General features: G+C 34.7%; 2 protein-coding genes and 1 pseudogene across 2 annotated transcripts; all 3 read left to right on the forward strand.

Annotated features, from left to right (window-relative positions):
* Nucleotides 1–10,716: 10,716 nt before the first annotated feature.
* On the forward strand, nt 10,717–11,204 carry LOC125194812 (protein RADIALIS-like 3 pseudogene; annotated as a pseudogene).
* Nucleotides 11,205–14,553: 3,349 nt separating this feature from the next.
* On the forward strand, nt 14,554–15,485 carry LOC125196026 (protein RADIALIS-like 4). The gene is made up of 2 exons (XM_048094373.2): nt 14,554–14,861; nt 15,232–15,485. The coding sequence occupies exons 1-2, from the start codon at nt 14,608–14,610 to the stop codon at nt 15,260–15,262; spliced, it is 285 nt and encodes a 94-aa protein (XP_047950330.1). The 5' UTR covers nt 14,554–14,607; the 3' UTR covers nt 15,263–15,485.
* A 1,384-nt stretch (nt 15,486–16,869) lies between these two features.
* LOC125196025 (sugar transporter ERD6-like 6) lies at nt 16,870–21,718 on the forward strand. Its single transcript, XM_048094372.2, has 18 exons — nt 16,870–17,202; nt 17,922–17,984; nt 18,064–18,153; nt 18,252–18,311; nt 18,401–18,466; nt 18,567–18,632; nt 18,712–18,787; nt 19,077–19,141; nt 19,220–19,312; nt 19,435–19,515; nt 19,599–19,683; nt 19,853–19,899; nt 20,020–20,082; nt 20,225–20,284; nt 20,380–20,445; nt 20,524–20,583; nt 20,825–20,939; nt 21,406–21,718. Exons 1-18 carry the CDS (start codon nt 17,017–17,019, stop codon nt 21,516–21,518), a joined length of 1,455 nt encoding a protein of 484 aa, XP_047950329.1. The 5' UTR covers nt 16,870–17,016; the 3' UTR covers nt 21,519–21,718.
* Nucleotides 21,719–22,019: the final 301 nt, after the last annotated feature.

The following is a 22,019-nucleotide window of genomic DNA, read 5'->3' on the forward strand; positions in this document are numbered from 1 at the left end:
CAGGTAGATCAACTAACATCCAAGTGTGGTTTAGCAAAATTAAGTCAATTTCGCTTTGTACAGCTTCTCTCCATGTAACCCGTCTGGGCCAGCAAATGCTACTTTTATTGATGTTGGTTCTTCATCTAACATAAAAGCAATGTAGTCAGGACCAAATGTTTTTGGTGTTCTGACCCTACTACTAGGTCTTAGTACTGCAACACTTGGATCAGGCCTTGCTCGCTTTCGCAATTGAGGTTCTTCATCCACTGATTAGAACTAGTGCCTTCATCTTCAATTCTCGTCTCAGAATTGGCTGTACTCTCTTCTTTGTCTTTGCAAGGAAATATATTTTCTAGAAATACGACATTCCTTGACTCGATTGTTGTTCCTACTGTTATAGTTGATATTTTAGACTTGTGAACAACAAATCTATATGCACTACTGTTAAGTGCATATCCAATGAATATACAATCAACTATTTTGGGGCCAATTGTAACTTCTTTGGGCGGAGGAACCATTACCTTCGCCAAACACTCCCACACTTTGAGGTATTTGTAGGATGACTTCCTTCCTTTCCACAACTCATAAGGAGTGATGTCTTTTCCTTTGAGTGAGATTTTATTTAGGATATAGTTGTCCGTCAAGACAGCTTTCCCTCACATGTTATGGGGTAATCCTGAACTTAGTAGCAACGCATTCATCATCTCTATTAGAGTTCGTTTTTTGCATTCTGCAACACCATTAGATTGTGGTGAGTATGGAGCAGTTGTTTGATGAATTATACCACTTGCGTTGCATAACTCCTCAAACGGGGTGATAAGTCGTATTCTAAGCCTTGGTTACTGGTCAGTATGTCGTGAAATGCATGTATTATTTGCAAAACAGTTGCTCAAGTGTGCAGGATTAAGGGATCCAAGCAAGTAGGAGACGATTCAGGCGACGCAAGTGGAAAGAGCGCTAGAAGGGTGCAATACTGACCAGGATGCATGTCAAAGAAAAGGCTCAAGATGGAGAAGTAGGATAGCTGGGATGATCATTAACAAGGGCAGAAAAGTCAAATCGTGAAGGAAGTCTATCCTAAAAGCAAGGGCAAGCCTCCCTATAAAAGAAGCCACTTGGAGAGAGAGAAAACACACTCGGGTCGTTCACTCTTCACACTTAGTAGAATTCTCTCTAGAAGATCAGTCCTTCAGCATTATCCAGTCTCTTGTTCCTCGCCACAGCTATGGTCACTTGACGTCCAAGAGTCTGCCGGAGAAATCATCATTCTACCGTTCCAGCCAGTTTGCCGTAGTAGTATAGCAGTATCACCGCCCGGAGTGGCAAAACAATCGTTATTCGCTTTCTAGTTTAATTTTTACTTGCTTTCTTCGTTTGATCTGTTGCAAACATTTATCTTTTGCCGTTTGAAGTACTTAGTGATGATCCAAACGTTTAAGTTATGAAGTTTCTATTTCGTATGTCTCTTTGGTTTGAGCTTGCTTCATTCTGCCTAGGAAAGTTAGATTTAGTCATCGCTTTTAATTTTTAAGTGCATGCATGTGATTTCCGTCGAGTAGGCTAGATCTGAAGTTATTGATTGAAAATTGTAGTTATGTCTCAGTTTAAGTTTTCGTACATGAGTTTTTTTTTATTCTACGTTGTGATCACCACCCTGCATGTTAGTCAGTAGAAGTAATCTGCAGTTTCAGCTGTTAAGCATTTTAATTAATGGATCTTGAGTTTGAATTCATGAATCTGAGTTTTATCATGGAGTTTGTGTTCATATGATTTCTGTTAATACTTGGTGAAGAAGAAAACGTCAAAATCAACTTTTGCCTAGGACCACTTTTGCTTTTTAGTTGCTTTTGTTTTTGTCTCTTACTTTTCAGTTGTACCTTCCCGACCTGTCAGAAAGCCAACCAGCCACCAGATATACCCTGTTGTCTAAGTTTCCTCTTTTAGTAACTGTTTACTTTTCACATGTCTTTGAGATACCTTGTCCCCTATTTTCACGAACACAACCACATGTATGTCATTTTCACGCCTACTAGTCAGTAGAGTACCATCTTTATTTCTCGCCTAGGTAGAATCACAACCCCAAAAGCGTGGTAGCTAACCAAAAACACCCAGGAATGTCACCGCAGTTATCCGAACGTGTCCGTCCTTGTGGGATTCGACCTTTATCTCCACTATACTAGCCAGTAGAAGTGGGTTGAGGAAATTTATTTGACACCAGGTTCGGTTGTCGTGCCAACAACTCAGCTAGGTTAGGAATCTTATCCTGATCAGTTGGATACACCCCTGCATTTACACTGCCCGACCGAAAACCTAGTCCGTCACGGGGATACATATTCGCCTCCTCTATCACTTCGAATCGCTTTGATTTTACAACCAAGTTGATTCTCAACTTCGTTCTTATAATTTTTGAACGCTTCAATTGTTTCATACTCCCTCTGTCCCATTAGAAATGAAACGTTTCTAAAAATGGAAACAATACTCTCTCTGCTTTTTCATCTCTCTTACTTCACTCTCTCTTCATTAACTCACAAAAAAACACTACATAAATTCCTGTGCCGAAAAGCAAATGATGCATATTTAATGGGACGAAGGAAGTATTTACTTCTTAAAAGATAAATATAGCAATATCTTATGCAATCATCTATAAAAGTGATAAAATACTTTTTACCACCTCTAGTTTGCACTAGCTTTAAATCACATTAAAAAAAATCACATACATCAGTGTGAATTAATTCAAGGGGTTTTGTGTTCCGTTCAACCGAGTGAAACGGTAACTCAGTCATTTTAGCTTCAAGACATATTCCACATTTGTCTTGGGTATCCACTTCATTTGCCTTTAGTAAATCTAAATTTACTAATCTTTTAATGGCTTTTGAATTTACATGTCCTAATCTACAATACTACAAATTTGAGCACTCAATCAAGTAAGAGGATGTAGATGCTTTATTATCATTAGCCAAAGGCTTTGGGACAAGGCGTGTTGTCACACTAAGCTTGAAAATTCCATCGGTTACATAACCTTTTGCGAGAGACTTCTCAAACTTATACAATGCAAACCTATCATACTCGAATATAAGTTTAAACCCCTTATTAACTAGTATTGATCCTGACACAAGGTTCTTGTGAATGTCCGGGACGTGCAGCACATCCTTCAAAGTGATTGAGACGCCGGACGTCATCATGAGAATCACATTGCCAATGCCGAGGACGTTGGATGATGCCTGATTCCCCATGTTGATCTTCCTCCCTTCAACAACAGTTTAGGAGGCAAACTTGTTTTTTTTGTAGACATGAGCAATAGCGCCAGTGTCAATGTACCAACCACCCTTGTTATCAACAAGGTTCACTTCTTCAGTGACCACAACAACGAGGTCACATTCATCCCAGTCCTTGAACTCCTTCTCAACGACGTGGGCAGCCGGTTTCTTCTTCTTGCTGCGGTAGTCGTTGGCAAAGTGGATAGGTTTGCCACATTTGTAGCAATCGCCTTCAAACTTCTTTGCAGGCTGCTTGCCCTTCCCTTTGTCATTTTCATTTGGACGACTTGGGCGAGGGCGTTTGTTGGATGGATCGCCCCGCTCCAATAGGTTGGCTTTTGCATCAAGGGGGTTGTAGCGCTTAGCCTTTTGGTCGCTTTTGCGCACATCCGCTTCAATGTGTAATTTCACTATCAAGTCTTCGAGAGTCATCCTCTTTTGCTTGTGACTGAGGTAGCTTTTGAAGTCCTTCCAACTAGGAGGAAGCTTTTCAATGATCATGCATCTAATGATGTTGTCGGTCAAGGTCACCCCTTCAGCCACGAGTGTGTGGATGAGCATTTGGAACTCTTGAACTTGTTCCATGACGGGTCGAGAGTCGACCATTTTGTAGTCCAAAAACTTGCTACTACAAAATTCTCAGTATCTGCATTGTCGATACTATAATTTTTTTAGGCTTTCCCACATTTCTTTTGATGTGGTTACAACAGAGTATACATTGTACAAACTATCATCTAAAGCACTTAGAATGAAATTTTTACAAAGATAATCTCCTTTCCGCCAAGCTTCATAATCTGCCATGACCTTGATCCTTGTCTCTTGATCAATTGGCGCGGGCGGCTCGTTTTCCGTGAGGAAGCTCGCGACGCCCAATGTTGTTAAGTAAAACAACATCTTTTGGTGCCACCTTTTGAAGTCAAATCCTCCAAAGTTTGGTGGCTTCTCGGCAGGTGGCATCATTCTTGGTGCCAAAGGTGCCGCACTTGGTCCATGAAAGGAATCAATCCCGTCGGCCCCGAAGGAGCCAACACTTTGGTTGGGATAGAGCCCCCACCATTCATGTTGGGCATAAAGCCCGCCATGGTCGTACCGGACTCAAAGGAACCAACACCTGTGTTGAACCTGAAGGCCCCAACACTCGATCCAATAAAAGATCCGATAGAACTACTGAAAGTGGAACCAACCGACCCACTCGAGGTGGATCCACTAGTGAGAAGGGGTTTGAGAACCCCCATGAGTTTGTTGATGATGAGGTGAACCCAGGGGTTGGAATCATCTTTGGAATCGACGACGTGTTGACCGGAGCAGCGGTCAACATGGTGGATGAATTGCAGCGGCGGTGGTGGCAGCGACAGTGTTGGATTCAGTCGACATCTCCAGCAAAGGTATTAAGGTTTCAAAATCATTTAGTTCAGTTATGTCCAAATTCCTTCAAAGACAAGTTCTATCTCGACTTGCGATTGTTGGTTTCTGGATTACAAGAGATAAACCGAGCGTAATACAACCAAAAAGAAGGAATACAAATGGAGAAACTGAAATGAAATTACAACGGAAAACCGAAACAAATAAACTGCAAACTGTAGTTAGCCGAGTCAAGTAGTCCTCTTTCCGCAAGACAAGATACGCCCCGGTAGTGCTCTCGGATTGTCGTTTTGTCCCCAAAGATAATCATAGGAAATTCATGTTTAGGTTTTATTTCCTTTTACATGAATTGTTTGCGTTCTTGTATGCAATTATGTGTGTAACATGTGAGTAATTGATCTCATAATCAGTCAAATAGATATGTAGATCTGATTTATTTGTAAATGCATAACTTCCGATGTGCAAGGAGTACCAAATCCCAACACCATGATTGGCGATGTTGCCGATAACGAGGGCGTTGCCATCCATAACGGCGAGGAGTACGACGAGGCTGAAGCGGAAAACCTCCTCCTGGGATTCATGTTTGGGAATGCTGACGCCACTGGTGATCTTCCAGGAGAAAAAGCAGAGTTCCGGAAAAATGAGTGGAGATATTTTCTCCATTACCTTGATAAAAAAGTTGGAGTGGACAAGAATACTAAATTAACGGCGTTTTACTCAAGGTAGCAGAATATTTGTTTATGGTGGAAGCAATGTTGATTGTGCTGTAAAAGTAATTGTTGCTGGTACATTTTATGATTGTGTTCCTCGTAGCCTTACCGTGAGCATTCATCACAAGTCAACATATAAAGCCACACTCCTTATGGAGTTTCCTCAACCGTTTTTCACAAATGTCTATATAAGAAACTAGGCAAAGGCTTCCGCTCTCCTGCTGTGGAGCCGTGTCCAGGTTCAAGGACAAATCAGCCTCTTGCGTGAAGTCGATGATGGATTTATTCTCTTTATCTCTTCTCTTGTCTACCCACGTGATGGAAGTCCGATGTGTCATTCCGGCCCACACGTGAGGGAGCGTGTTAAAATTCTAATACGTTGTCCCACATTGGCTTGGTGATGATCCTATCTATTCTATATAAGGATGGATAACCCTCCCTCTTATGAGGTCTTTTAAGGGATGAGTAGCCAATTTCTAATAGGTGTTTTTATTTTTGGGCTTGCACATTATTCAACATTAGAGTTTGAGTCAGTGGCAGAATAGATATTAATGAGTGATTATGTGGTTAGAGTTTATGGGAGTCTTCGTATGTCAATTAAATTGTTTCTAACGTGGAACTCAAAGATGTTGATAGATCAAGAAGAAGACAAAGTAGACTTGGGGAGGAGTATTTTTCAAGAGAGAGAGTATGACGCAGTATTGAAAGATAAGACTTGAAAACTAATCCAGTCATATTTTTGGTTTTATTTATTTCCTAGTTAATAGAATTAATAGAAGGAAAAATACTAGCTAGGAGTAATTATTTTCCTTCACCAAATTAAGTTTTTCCTTCTTTTCTTATTTTCCTTTTAGTTATTTTCTTTCTAGTTTTATTTTTTATAAATTTAGGATTTTCTTTTGCCTCATTGTTAAATTTAAAAAAACAGACTTTGAATATATAATTCTACATTGAATTTTTATACTCAAAAATTCTTTTTTCATTTACCAGTTCAGTAATTCTCATAGGTTTTGCATAATTTTGCATCCGCTTTTGTTTCTCCTTACGATGATTGGACCGATATTTTGGTGCCTAGGAATTTACTATTGCCATAAATCTCCAACGTCATTTTGTCTATTCTATTTCTCTTGCTCGGATAAAAAGATTCAATCATTCTTTATTTTTGTGATTAGTAAAATATACTAATTTTTTATTTAAAAGTGAGATTTTGTTGAGAGATTTGCTCCGCCACAAATGAGAATATGAGATTTAGTTAAAAAGTTGAATTTACGTTGATTCTTTACGCTTAAGTCCATCTATATAGTAAAGGGCACCTGCCTACCTCAAAGTTTTACTAATTACTTCATTATATTTCATCATCATCAAAGTATCAGTTTTATTTACATTTACATATTGCTGTAGGTATTTGTTTTGGTGGATGTATTTTCAACACAACTTTTCTCATTTTCAGTTCATGATATGTGTGACCAATATCATTTTGTTCAGGGATTCGACATGCCTACGTTTCTAAACATTACGTAGATTTCTATTTCATTTTTTAGATTTTATTTGTATGCATTTTAATATTTTAATATATGTAAGTTTAAGTTTTAATGTTATTTACTTTGTGAAGAGTGCTTTTGCAAACTTTGAATTAAAATTATTATGGAAATGCCAATTAGAGAATGAACTAACAAAAAATACTACTATCAATTTTGCTATTCTTAACATAAAAAAAGGTTATTAAGATAACAAATATTCTTCCTTAGAATTTTACACTTGTTATTATAACAAAAGTACTATTTTGGTTCTAAATATATGACTTAAATATGAAGTTGGTATAAAATATTTACTTTTTGAAAATCGAGTCCTAAACAAATAAAATCATCGTCTGATTGATCTTTTTTTATGGTTCCGTAAAAAACTAACGGTCAACGAATGATCAGTGAAATTTTGACTAAAATAGAAAATTAATTCATGATTAGATAAAAAAATAAAATAGAAAATAAAAAAAATAAAATTCACCGTATCTCTCTTCTTCTCTTCCATCCCATCTCTCTCTCTCAGTCATCTCTTATTTTTTTACTATTTTCTATTTTATTTATTTTATTTTAATTAATTATGGATTAATATTCTAATTTAGTCAAAATTTCACTAATCGTCCATTGACCGTTAGTTTTTGACAGAACCGTAAAAAAAGACAGATCCGATGTGATGCACTATTTTTTAGCACTATTAATACCTGCAAGTATACATAGTAGCAACAATATAGCTAAAGGTCAGTACCAGATATCGAACATGGGGGAAAGAAATACAAAATGTCTATCTTCTACTAAAACTCAATTACTATTTGGAAAACCGAAAGATTTTGGAAAACTTGAAAACTGAAAGCAATTGTAAGCAATTGTAAGCAATAAACAACTAGTTGCAGATAAATCACAGAGATAAAATATAGAGATACGGGAATTCTAGGGATGTGCGTTCACAGTTATGGTTATACAAATTCTAAACTACAATACCCTAGCACAATTATTACTTTAATAGGACGAGTCACCTAGTTTATGCTCATGCGATGCAAACGTTGATTATTAAAATTAGGGTTGTCAATCCTAACACGTAACTCCGAAAAGCTTCTAAGAACCTTGAAAAGTCCTCAATCTCAATTAACAGTGCCGTTTTAAAGAAAGCTAATTGTAGTGTCTACTAAGTGGACCTAACTCGCTAGAACTCTCTCACAGTTATGAAGCAAGTTATATTGGATCAACACAGAATGTGTCACTCAAACGTGAAGCGTCAAGAATAACTTTGGGAAGAACAAAGTAAAAACAAAACGGATATTAAATAGAAAATAGGAATTGTATAACCAAAGTCGTTACTAACACATCTCTATACTAACACATCTCTAGAATCCTATGAATTTAGTTACACATGATGTAATAATCTAAACACATAGATTGAAGGGAAAACAATTGGAACATAAAACTAAATCAAATAAAACTCGTAGGTTGAATCTTTGTCGTTCTTGATGTTCTTGAATCATTTTTCAACTCCTTGCACAATGAAGTACTCTAGCTTTTAATCTCTGGGAATTATGATGCAAAAAGAGGCTCTGATTTGATGAAGCTTGAGGTCTTATTTATAGGGGAAAGTCACTCCTCATCTTAGAAGGAAAAGAACTTCAAAATATGATAAATCTTGGAGAGAAATCAAGGTCAAAACGAATTCGCCGTTTTTCACGGCGGGCCGCCGCACATTCTCCGGCGGTCGCCGCGCGGTAGTCCAGAGTCTCTGCCTCCTCGGTGGCGGACCGCCACACGTCCTCCGGCGGTCGCCGGACGAGACTCCTTTTCTAGCACAAATTTTCGAGGCGGGCCGCTACAAGCCACTGGCCACCGGGCGTCGGCGGTCGCCGTACACGTTGCGGCGGTCGTCGGTCACCGTCTGAACTCCAGATTTTCAGACTTTGCGTTTTGACTCCCTTTTTCGGCTCAAATATGCACATTTCTCACAAAACATGTCAAAATACCAAAATGTACAAAATATGCAAATAATAGACATGTAACGTGGTTTTGACATTAAAAATGGACCAAATAATGGCCTTAAAACAGTGCAAAATCCAAGCGTATCACGATAACGATTTCATTTGTTTAGGACTTGGTTATTAAAAAGTGAATGTTTTGTACCAACTTCGTATTTCGGTCGTATGTTTAAGACTAAAATAGTACTTTTACTCTTGTAACAATTCATAACCACAAAGCTTCCTAGTCAAGACTCAACTTCAGTTTCCACAAAGCTTCTTAGTCTTGAATCAAAACTTTAAACAAAAATAAACCTTTTTTAATAATTATCTGTTTTACTCTTTCTAACTATTTATTTGTATCATTACAATAACAAAATAGATATATGTATTGTTCGTGCTAGGTGTGTGCTCGTTGATATGTGTATAGGTGCTCGATAGTTAACAAGCAAAATCTAAAAAGAGGATTGTTGAAATCAGGTAGATTGTCGTAATTGAGTAGACAAACAAATAAATAAAATCATAATGTTCATCATAAAAATCATAACAGATTATCGATGAAGAATAAAAAAAATGTTCATCATAAAAATTGTAACAGATTATTGATGAAGAATAGAAAAAAATTGTTGTACGATACAAATCAATCATAAGCGATTCACTTCTTTTAAGCACTCATTTCAGAAAAATAATATTTAATTATAAGTGAAATAGATGAGAGAGATAATAACGTAGAGAGACTTGTGCTTGGTAAACTGTACTTTCTAAAGCTCAAAGTTTTTGTATACCAAACCTTCCTTTTTTCGATCGGTTGAAGGCTGAAGCAGTGGATTCGGTCAAATTTCTTTGAATAAGAATGGGAATATGTAATGTCATGTGATCTTTTACCATTGCCATTCCATCATTCAAAAGCAATATTACTGGTCGAAAATATATAGTACGATTATGAATTGATTCTACTAAAATGGAGTGATCGTGCTATAAAGATCTAGCTAAAAAATTTATTCCAATCAAATGGTAAACTATAATATGGTACAAACTTATTTTCTCTCATTGGTTACCCAAAATCTCACTTTTGTGAAAAAACCTACAACACCATGTGTTATGAATTGGACCTCCCACGAAAAAAAGATGATAATCCCACGAAAAAAAAGTAAATTTAGAATATCTGGTGTATTTAATTTTGACAAGTAGGGGCTTCATATTCCAGGGATATATCTAATCCCACTAGTTGGTTTTAATTCTTCTAATTAATATCCACTTGCACATGATGACGATGATATATACACTGTAAAAGAGACAAGAAATGAATTTTCATAAATTTAGAGAAAAGCAACCTTATCATTAGAATATAACACTAGTATTTTTTTGTTAGAAAATTAAAAATTTAAGTATTTTATAATGGAATCATTTATTTCTAATAGTACAATATATTAAGTTGAAGACTCTAACATAAAATCCGACGTAAAGGTTTACTTAGTTAACTCATTTTAGTTGGTGAAAGAAAATATTAGTACATAATTAAATTTAACTAACACATATTGTCGGACAAAGACAAAAATATTGCATGCAATCACATTAAATGAGATAATCTCATAGAATAATAAACAAGAGTAATTTTTTGTATAGAATAGAATAATATGATTAAATCACAAAATAAAAAAATCGGCGGACTAAATTAATGGTGTATGGTATTTTTATGCAAAGAAGGTTTTTAACTTATTTTAGTTCATGACTTTATTCACATTTATGGTTTATGGTCCCCTAGTTGATGTTTATGAATCACATATTCCACAACTGATAGAGAAATAAAAGAGAAAGATAACGAAAATATATTCCTCAACTTGTCCAAAGAATCACCTTATGTGAGTATTTAATCTCATGCATGACTTCCAAAATCTCTCACAAACACAACACAACACAACACAATACAACAAGATCTCTCTTTTTCCAAAGGCATCAAGCTCAATGACATCCTCATCATGGAGCAGTAAGCAGAATAAGCAATTTGAGGCGGCACTAGCAAAGTATGATAGGGATGCTCCCGACCGGTGGCACAACATTGCACGGGCAGTTGGAGGTGGCAAATCCGCTCAAGAAGTGCGGCGCCACTATGAGGCCTTAGAGAGAGACATAAACAACATCGAGAATGATCAAGTGCCCATCCCTAACTACAGGCCCAACCGCAACGCTAGAGGATGAAACGTACACTTAAACGAATTTCTCTATTTCAAATTAGTATATTATGAGATTGATGTTGGAAATTATCGTCATGTTGTTATCATCTAACGATACATAACGAAAAATTCAGACAAAAATAATATTGTAATTAAATTAAAATTATGATTGTGTATTAACCAATCATTTATACAACAACAAAATAAATATCGTTTCCTATTACGTTTCACGAATTAATAATGCTGCAATAGAGCGGGTATATGGGATAACCAAATGTGATCATTAAAGCGATTTTATTCTCCGAGATAAGAGTAGTGGATGTACGAAAATATGCAAATTGTTACAATTAAAAATGACCAAAGCTCAGTCTTCTGAGTTAACCTTAAAGTACCACAAAATGGTGAAAATATAAATTTAAATTTGTTCCTTAATAGGGATTAGTGGTAAAAAAGTTTACGATAATTGATGTTTGGTAAGGCGAAAACCGAAAAAGTTTGACGTATGTAGCAGTAATCTTTTTTAACAACTACGAGGAAAAGCACAATAAAGCACTATATAACATCTTTTTTTTTATGATGGAATAGAACGATGTTGGGAGAATGGAATATGGGTGGAATGGATTGAGGGTCGAATATAACGAAGGTAGAAATGAAATGACATTCATTTGCCCTTTCATTTTTATTTCATTCTTTCCTTCATTCCATTATATGAGCGAATTCTATTTCATTATATGAAACAAATAAAAAGAGTGAAAATAAAAATCACATTTCATTTACTCGTTCAATTATGTTGTACCAAGAAGAATCCAATAATATTAGTATTTGGTATGTGTTTGTGAAGCCAACCTAGCTAGCTGAATAACGATCCTCACTCATACTATATTATAGTGGACTGATTAATTAAAAAATTAATAACGAAACCAAAATAAAAATTTTAAAATCTGATTTAAAATCATCACAAAAAAAGAGAGAAAATAACATATGAACACCAAATATAGAAGCAAAAAGAGGCCGCACACATTATGAAATTATTCGTTAACTAATGCATTTTTTATTAGCATTAGAAATAAAACTGTGTTGTATAATGTTATCACAGTATAGATGAAGATATGTACGAGTATCGTATTCACGTTGACTAATATTTTAATCCTAATTACTGTAATTTGGATTTCAAATACTGTCTAGATTGTAGAACAACCATAATTTGAATTAAGACGTGAGAAATTATATCCACATGAAGATAGGTCGAAGATTAATACAACGACTGCCTTGAAAATCTAATTGGAATTCATACTTTTGTAGCCTTTTTTCTTTCAAACCTCAGCAACCTCATCACAACAACCAATTGATAGAAATCTAGATAAAAAAAGAGAGAAAACTTAGACCTAAAACCAAGCAAACCAAACTACATCTAATTTCTAAAAGATATAAACCACGAGTGTACGTATCCCCAACCTCGTTTTGTGTTAATAAATCCTTGTACTTATAAATTTTTTTTTTTACCACAGGTGTACTGAACACCGCCTTCGACGGAATCTGACTAATACTGCTCAACTGAGTTTGCGGATTAAGATCGAAAGTTTCCCAGTGGATGGTGAGGTTTGAACCCATGACCCGTGGGTTGCTTTAAACCATGTACAATTACTTTATTTTATTTAATTATTCCCATTGAATAGATTTCTTTCAGTTTTCAACTATCTAAGATATATCAATACTAATAAAATTCTATAATAAATTTGGTAAAATACAAGCATTAAAATAAAGCAAATTAAATCTATGAAATACACTGCTAATTAAGATTAGACTTGAGCACAACCAAATAAGCCGAGCTGGTGGTGGTGAGTTGACATTCTCTATGCACTACACCTTTAAATAAATTCATTGATTGAGAGAGCAAATAAAGAAGTTTTTTTTTTTTGTTTGAAATTAATATTTGCCTTTATGTACAATATATATTTCAATTTTTGTAAAGGTAATCACGTGAAATTTATTTCATTGTTTATTTATAATGAAAAATAGCAATTCCAGTAAATAAGGATGAATGAAAAGATATTAAATATAAAAGTATATGGACTTGAGATGAGACAAAATAATATAAGGATCTAATGAGACAAATAATATGCAAGTAAACTTGATATTACTATAAGAATATTTTCCTATAGTTTACTATACGTCGACATAAAATCTATCGCAATTGCTTAAGCGTCTACAAAATTTTGGTGGTGCCTTCCTTATCTTTTGGAACATTTAATCTAATTTGAATTTATTCTCACAAACTGTATTCAAACATTCTTTCCGAACTTATAGCTATTGGACCACATTTTAAGATGAGTATCACTCCACCAATATCATATCGCATCCTTGTCTTCAACATTTTTTTTTATTAGGATTTCGATTTAGGTTAATTACATGCATTCATATACTTTCTACTTTCACTTCCATTTTAAGTGGAACATTTCTTATTTAACACAGGATTTTATGCAATATTATTAATTAAGTGGAGAAAGAATAAAGTTTTAAGAAAAATAGAAATATTGTGTTTCTATTTTAAGAAATGTGTAACTTAAAGCGAGACAACTAAAAAAAAAATGTGTTATTTAAATTGAGACGAAGGAAGTACTAACTTGTTTCTTGCACGTGTGAAATGCGTGTAATCAAGCTAATTTAACCATCCTATCAAGTTATACTATCCAAGTATTGGTAAAAAAAATTCCAAACCGCCAATTTTCCTAGCCAACTGCTCAATTTTTCGATTAAGTGCGAAATATCAAATATAAGGTCTGTCATTGCTTACTGTTTTAAAAGTACTTATTATCGTGTACTTTTGATTATTAAAAAAAGTATACTCCCTTCGTCCACCATAAGTGATCAACCTTTGGATTGTCTCACCATAAATGATTAATATCTTTTTCTTTTTCTTTTTTTTTTTGTCAAAAAGCAACATATTTATGTCTCTTACTTTATTCTCTTTATCTATCGTAGTCATACTTTTTCCTTTTTCATACTTTATTATCTTCAATTGATTCAATAAATATAATTTTCTTAAATATAGTGCCTAAAAGAAACTCCTCACATGTAATGGGGGCGGAGGATATAACTAAAGCACAAAGCAACTTAGAAGCACATCAAACCATAGTGGAATTATACTTGGTGAAAATAAAAATGAAATTGAACCCAAGATCTCATATAGGCAGAACCTTATGGTGTACTACAACTTTATCGGCATGCATTGATTGGAAAATTAATGAATTATCTCTATGAAACCTATTCATCTCACCAAAAGTTGAGGAATATGATGTTGTAGTATTGGCGCATCTATCTTAATAACAAGTAGGGGATTGAGGGGATCTTAATCTAATCCCACTATTTATCTACATAGAATTCAACTTGCTATTGCAAAACACAAGTAACCGAATTTTCAAGAATTCCATTTCCTTGACTTTCTTCTTGTTTTATCGAGTCCCATATTCTGAATTCCTCACCCAAAAAAAGAAATAAGTTTCTATAAATATTCGTCAACTTGCTTGCTAGCATCTTCTTTTCTCTATATTTAAGGAGTTAATTTGTGGCATCTAATATTCCACAACACAACACAACACACACTAATAGTCTTCTCTCTTTCATTGATGGCATCGAGCTCGATGACGCGAGGGTCTTCTTCTTCATGGACGGCCAATCAAAACAAGCAATTCGAGGAGGCTTTGGTGAGGCACGACAAGGATTGGTATAAGATTGCAAGAGCATGTGGGAAAACGGTTGAGGAAGTGAGGAGGTATTACGATGCCTTAGAAAAGGACATCAACAATATTGAAACGGATCGAGTACCTATACCTAACTACACATCCATCTCTACAAGCAGAGGATACACCACCGACCACCGGTATGTACGCTCATTTTTTTTAATGGTTAAATGAATTGAAATTTAGAGGTCGCATCATGGTTTTTACGTTTAGTTTGCATTATATATTTAATAATTTTTCCATTAATAAATAATATTACTACTACTAATATTTTTTTATTTTTACAACAAATATTATTAAAATATGAATAGTGAAACACAAACAAATGTGGATAAAGCTTTAGCACTATTCTTGATCGACACATTTACTAATTAAGGCATGCATTCAAGAACAATTAAGAAAACATAATAACTCGAATTTTATTTTATTTTCTCCATTAATTATTATCTCATGCTGCTGCAGTATTATTCCTCGTTCTAATGCAACTGGAATTTTTTTTAATTTGAACAGGCTTATGATGAAGAATCTCAAACTGAAGTGATAAACATTGTTCAGTGTTATACACAACTACAAAAGTGTGTAAGGCTTGTGACTTCATCAACAATGTTCCATACAGATATAATTGTATCTTTCCTTTTTTAGATTTCGTTTGGAACTCGCTTCACTATTCTTATTTTACTACAAAAAAAAAATCGTTGTTTACTGACTCACAAATTCGTCACTAATTATAAAAAATCTGTCGGTGAAAAGTGTTTTAGGCTGAATACTGACGGATTACGGAAGTTGGTGATTGAATTGATGCATAATAATTTTACTAACGGATTGATAGCAGTGAAATTGCCGACGTCCATTGTGATGAATTATCTTTCTATAAATCTCATTGCCAATTTCAGACAATTGCGTATCCTCCCGTAATTATTACGGAATTGTCCGTCACTAATTCTTTGTCCTTTTTCAGAGTGCTTTATTGACAACATTATTCGCCAATTCTGGCAGTTCCAATCTCATCCATTTTTATCATTAATTTGACCTAAATGGGTCATCTTATATTCAACTAAACCATTAAATCAATTACCAACAACACTGTATATAGACAAAATAAAATTTATTTCAGATTACAGGAGTACTATCAAATTATCATATTCAATATATAATTAATTGAATCTCTAAAGTGAATCAAAGATTATTTAAACTTTTAATTTTAGTATTAAATTAAAAATTAATTGAAAATTTTATAAATTAGTATTCGATTAAATAAAGTAAGTAACAATTGAAATCTCCAAATATTAATCAAGATCCAATATTAAATGAAAAAAATCGGAACTCATCGGTAGTAGTATATATATTAACAATTTAAACATATTATACCTTATTTCACATGACGTAAATGATACTTAGTAACTACATATATTAATTTAAAACCCTATATAGTATGTATATTTTAAAATAATTAATAATATTTTCCCATACTCATAGAAATATGTTATATTTTCTTTTTCATCTGTTCTATTAGTTCATATTCATTTACGACAATTTTGTTCTCATTCTCTTCTATTTTATCATCTATGGATCCACCGTTCACTATGCAATTTCAACTATTTTTTCTATTTCTATCTTACTTTACTAATCTCAAGTTTAAATTATAAAATTGTAATAATCCTATTATACGAAATTAATTCTCCCCATGTCCCTGAAAAGTATGAACTATTTCATTTTTAGTCCATCCCTAAAAGCATGAACTTTCTAATTTTAGAATTTTTTTTTTCTAATGAAGTACGACTCATTCTTCATTAACAATACTTTAAAAACTTTTTCTTTCTATCTCGTTCTTACTTTTTTCAATTATGTATTAAAACTCATGCCGAATCCAATGTTCATACTCTTTGAGGAAGGAAGGAATACAAATTTTAAGGTGTGATATCATTTACTAATATTATTAATATCATTACTATTATTATTAACATTATTGCTATTCTCAATCTTTTAGATTATATTCTAATTACTTGATTTATAAATCGTCATTACATTTAAAAAGGTAAGCGCCAGCTAAAGAGTAAATCTTGAAAATCTTGTCCACGTCAACAACATGATACTGACACACGACCACTTACAAAAACATATAAAAAAAAGTCATCTTTCCCATCATTTTTTTCTAGTCTTTGCTCAACTGGTGTTGCAACTCCAATCCATAGAATCAAAGAAAGATCACTTTTTTTAATCGATTTATTGTTTGGGAGAGCAATCGAGAATAGTTTTGAATTGGGATCTGCATTTTCTTGAATTCTAGTGAGAGCGATGGAAGAGGGAGACGATGGGAGGGGGGATCTGAGGAAACCATTCCTGCATACAGGGAGTTGGTATCGGATGGGTTCGAGGCAATCAAGTATGATGGGATCTTCTCAAGCAATCAGGGATAGCTCTATCTCTGTTTTGGCTTGCGTTTTGATTGTGGCTTTGGGTCCTATCCAGTTTGGTTTCACTGTAATGTTTTCTGCCTATATCTACATTCATTTCCTTTTTGTAATTAGTGCTTGTTTGATTGCAATTTGTTTTGAAATGTGGTTAGACCTCAGCTTACTTGATGATATGTTCAATAAACTGAATGAGTTCTGAGTCGATCGAGATTTGGAACCTGAATTAGGTGGTTTAGGAGGACTTTTTTATCATGATACATTGATGATTGGCTTTGTAGGCTTTGATAATTATGGAGTTTTAGATGAAGTTTGTCAGTTATGCAGAATTTTGGATTTGACTGTTGAATGTGAGAGTTGTGAAGTTGGGCATCTAATCAGATGCCATCTACCAGTTTAGATCTCTGTTTAGCACCATCTACTACATATTACCAATAAGCACCCATTTATAATAAAATAACCAGGCTTATTCCTTGGACCGTTGACACTAGTTTTACTTTGTCCTGTAGTTATATTTGCCACTTATACATTTAAAATATTTTTTGTCTGTAATGTGATCCTATAATACCTTTCATGGAATGTGGCTTAGCTCAGAATTCAGGTTTATATGTCAAACTTTTTATTGGGGGATTTTTCTATTTCTGTTACTTATAGCTCTCTTCTCTGTTGCCAAATATAAATGTTAATGTTTTTAGTATATTTCCTCTTCCTCCTATGAATTCGTATGGTAGCATAGGCGAAACTAAATTAAATATAAGCTATAATGATTGTGTTTGTTGTTTTGTGAAGTGTGGTTACTCTTCGCCAACTCAGTCTGCTCTCACCAAAGATCTCAACCTCACAGTCTCGCAGGTTAGTATGTTCATCTTTTTGTTACTAGATTTTATCCTCAATTTTAAATTTATCACAATAACAATGGCCATTTGTACAGTTCTCCCTATTTGGTTCGTTGTCCAATGTGGGAGCCATGGTTGGGGCAGTTGCTAGTGGTCAGATTTCTGAGTACATAGGACGAAAGGGGGTACGTGTCTGCTTGTTAACATGAGCTAGTCGCAGTTCCTTGTTCTTTCAATTTTGTGGTGAATGGTCAAGACTTTAACACGTTGTGTTGTCTTGCAGTCTTTGATGATTGCTGCCATACCTAACATCATTGGTTGGCTTTGTATCTCATTCGCTAAAGTAAGGTTTTCTACTCTTTTTTATGTATGTATCATGTTCTGTTGCATTTCTTACTTCTTAAAAGTTTCTCCATTTCACTTTAAATATAGGACTACTCATTTCTTTACATGGGAAGACTGTTAGAAGGATTTGGTGTGGGCATCATCTCTTACACGGTAAAATTAACAGTTTTGTCATAGTATTTTTTCAATCTCAAGATAGTCTTTCTCGACTTACTGAAGTTATATATATATTTTTTTCTCTAATATAATGCAGGTCCCAGTATACATAGCTGAGATAGCACCCCAGAATCTTAGAGGAGCTCTGGGCTCAGTGAACCAGGTATGCTTTCACCATTTTCCTCTTAGAACTTCTTATGCTTCAAGAAGTCATTGAAGTTCACTTTTTTCCTATGATGTAGCTGTCTGTGACGATTGGAATCCTGCTATCATATCTACTGGGACTATTTGTTGAATGGAGATTTCTTGCAGTTCTTGGTAAATTCCGCTGGACCGTTTAATTGTTGGACTCTATGCTTTGTGAATATAGTTGGAATTCTTTCGTATGTCAACTGAAAATTATTACTGTTGTTTTAGGTTCATTTCATCATCATAGTGATGAATCCCTTGACAGATTCAAAACGTACATCGTTTTATTCATCTTTTCTCAAATGCATAGAAAATTTTCATTCAATAAATTCTAATGAGCTATTGGATTTAATGAAATTAAAGATGTGGGAGTTTGCACTATGGTTTCAAATGCTGACTACATTCATTTTGTGTGCAGGCATACTGCCATGTCTGATACTGATACCTGGACTCTTCTTCATCCCCGAATCTCCTCGGTGGTTGGTGAGGCATCCAAAAACTTTTTCACTCATGATTATTACAGATAGAATGATTTACATATTCCTGCTCCTTGAATATTAGGCTAAAATGGGAATGACGGATGATTTTGAAGCGTCCCTGCAAGTACTTCGGGGATTTGACACTGATATTTCTGTTGAAGTACATGAAATCAAGGCAGGTTTATTGTATTAGTTCGCAAGGATGTGTGTATTTGATCCATGCGTTTGTTATTCATTATATATCTGTAAATCTAATCATATATGAGTCCATCATGAGCTGATGTCTCGGTCCTGCAGGGATCTGTAGCATCATCAAGCCGAAGAAATGCGTTACGCTTTCAAGATCTCAAATCAAGAAGATACTGGTTACCCCTTATGGTACATAATATCTTCATAAGTGTTGTAATTTTCAACTGCTCGTTTTCTATAGTTGATCTTTGACGCTGTCTTTCTTCTCGCAGATAGGAATTGGACTACTTGTTTTCCAACAGCTATCTGGAATTAATGGTGTCATCTTTTATTCCAATAACATATTTGAATCTGCAGGTGGGTACATGTAAATTTCTTATCCTAGAAAGATGGAAATGGGCTATCGATGTTTCAATTTTAAGTTTTTGATTATCTGAGATCAATACAATCGCTTGTAGAAGAGACTACATATGTCTAGCTATATTGATTTTTGGTTAATTTGGAGTGCTGGGTTATTTTTGAGCAGGGATCTCTTCGAGCAATGCTGCAACTGTAGGTGTCGGGGTTATTCAGGTTATGCCTATAAACACGCATCTCTATCATTATTTTTCCAATACATTATCTATTTAAAATCAAAATATTCGAGTTCTTATTAGATATCCCTGATTTATATTCTAACATGGTAATCTTCAGGTTATTGCTACTGCAGTGGCTACATGGTTGGTGGACAAAACTGGGCGTCGGATTCTTTTATTAGTGAGTTAATGAAACACTTTATGATTTTAATGTCTACAAATGAGTGCATTCTCTTACTAGGCAAAAGTTTATGCATATCTGGAAGTACAGTCTCCAGATGCACCGGAGTGTGCCTCGTCTTACAGTTTAGTACTTCTTTCAGGTATCGTCATCCGGCATGGCAGTTAGTCTTGTAGTGGTTGCTGTATCATTCTACTTAAAGGTATTGCTTCGTGAATCATTTGTGACTCAACAGAAGCTGATTTATAGATAATAGAGAAACCTGATACGAATTGTTGATTTTGATGTTGTTAAAAGGGATCTGTTTCCGAGGACTCTACATTGTTTGGAATCCTGGGAATCCTGTCAGTAGTTGGGGTAGTGGTATGTTTTCTTACAACACAACATAGTAAAAGTTGATTTAAGAATTTTTCTCCAATACCTGACATTTGTCATATGTAGTGCTTGATCATTTCTTTCTCACTTGGAATGGGACCTATTCCATGGCTCATAATGTCCGAGGTAAACTTTATCCCATCTTCTCGACGTCATTGGATTCTTTAAAAAGTGTTTTACAATTGCAGTTGTGAAACTACTATTAAGATTTATTGGTATTAATGTCATGTGTTCAAGTTTCGGTTTCTCCTTGTGCCATATGTGCAAATCATTCACAAGCTAGTTTTCATTTTTTATTTTTGTTAGTATGAATTTGACGGCCTAGAGTTGACATGAGCTGATTAAATCATATATCCACAACTTGCAGATTCTTCCAATAAAAATCAAAGGCCTAGCTGGAAGTGTTGCAACTTTGTTCAACTGGTCTTTCTCGTGGCTGATTACAATGACTGCACCAATGCTACTAACTTGGAGCAGTGGAGGTTTGTATAATTCAACCCTCGATACTTTCATTATCCTATTAATAGTCCATATCGTGGAAATGCATGGTTTAAAAAAACTTTTTTGATATGAAAATGATGATGAAATACGAGTAGGCTCAAATCTCAATCAAGTAACATATGGGGTAGCCTTTTGGGTTAAGCAAAACGATTGCACGGGCAAACTGTTGTATTAACATAGAAGAAATATTGTCTGATTGAGTAGACAACATCTTTATAAGATAAGGGGTGTTTTAGGAATCTCAAGAACAAGACCAAATGAGCCTAAAAGCACGAGTCTTAGTTGAACTGTCATGCAGTTGTTTTTTAGCTTTATCCAGTCCTGAGGTTTAGGATGTAATGGTGATGATGCTCTCCACAGTGACGTTGTTCTGAAAACTGTTTCTTAGCATTCACAATCTGCACAACTATTATTATCATGACGCTGAGTGTCTCTTTATATCTATAGGAACTTTCACTATGTATGGCATGATGTGCATATTCACTGTCGCGTTTGTGGCAATTTGGGTTCCGGAAACGAAGGGGAAGACATTAGAGGAAATCCAGAACTCCTTCAGATGATCAGAATTGTTTACTCAATTTTTTATTTTATTTTTTATTTATGTGATATATACTCATTTGTATCATTGTATGGGAAGTGCAAGAGAATAGATGTGTGCCACATTATTCCTTTTCTGCAAGGAGGTGTTTTGCTTTATGAATTGTATATTTGACATATGTGTGAACATTTTCGTCAATAAACTCCGGGTTACACTTTTCAATCAAGTGTTATTGAATTGTCATAAGCAAAATGCACACTACATTACAACGTACACATTTTACATTATAGATCTAGTCATCTCAGTGTTATATCTCATACAACTAGCATATATTAATATTGATTAAACAATTACTCCCTCCGTCCCATTGAAGATCCCATTGAAGATGACTCACTTTCCTTTTTAGTTTGTCACAATCAAGATGACCCATTGCTTAAAATGGAAACCCCTTTATCTCTACTTTATTCCCTCTCTTTTACTTTACTCTCTCCACTTAAAACACAAAATAAAGTTGCATAAAATC

This window comes from Salvia hispanica, chromosome 4, assembly GCF_029641045.1.
Source record: "Salvia hispanica isolate PSC_SH4W2 chromosome 4, Shi_PSC_v1, whole genome shotgun sequence".
NCBI lineage: Eukaryota > Viridiplantae > Streptophyta > Magnoliopsida > Lamiales > Lamiaceae > Salvia > Salvia hispanica.

Excerpts from the sequence above, each read along its gene's own strand:
- LOC125196026 (XM_048094373.2), top strand. The coding sequence starts at position 14,608 with ATGGCATCGAGCTCGATGACGCGAGGGTCTTCTTCTTCATGGACGGCC. Across the intron at positions 14,862-15,231 it reads GGATACACCACCGACCACCG|GCTTATGATGAAGAATCTCA; the intron begins GTATGTACGCTC and ends TAATTTGAACAG.
- LOC125196025 (XM_048094372.2), top strand. The coding sequence starts at position 17,017 with ATGGAAGAGGGAGACGATGGGAGGGGGGATCTGAGGAAACCATTCCTG. Across the intron at positions 17,985-18,063 it reads TCAACCTCACAGTCTCGCAG|TTCTCCCTATTTGGTTCGTT; the intron begins GTTAGTATGTTC and ends CCATTTGTACAG. Across the intron at positions 19,900-20,019 it reads TAGGTGTCGGGGTTATTCAG|GTTATTGCTACTGCAGTGGC; the intron begins GTTATGCCTATA and ends GGTAATCTTCAG.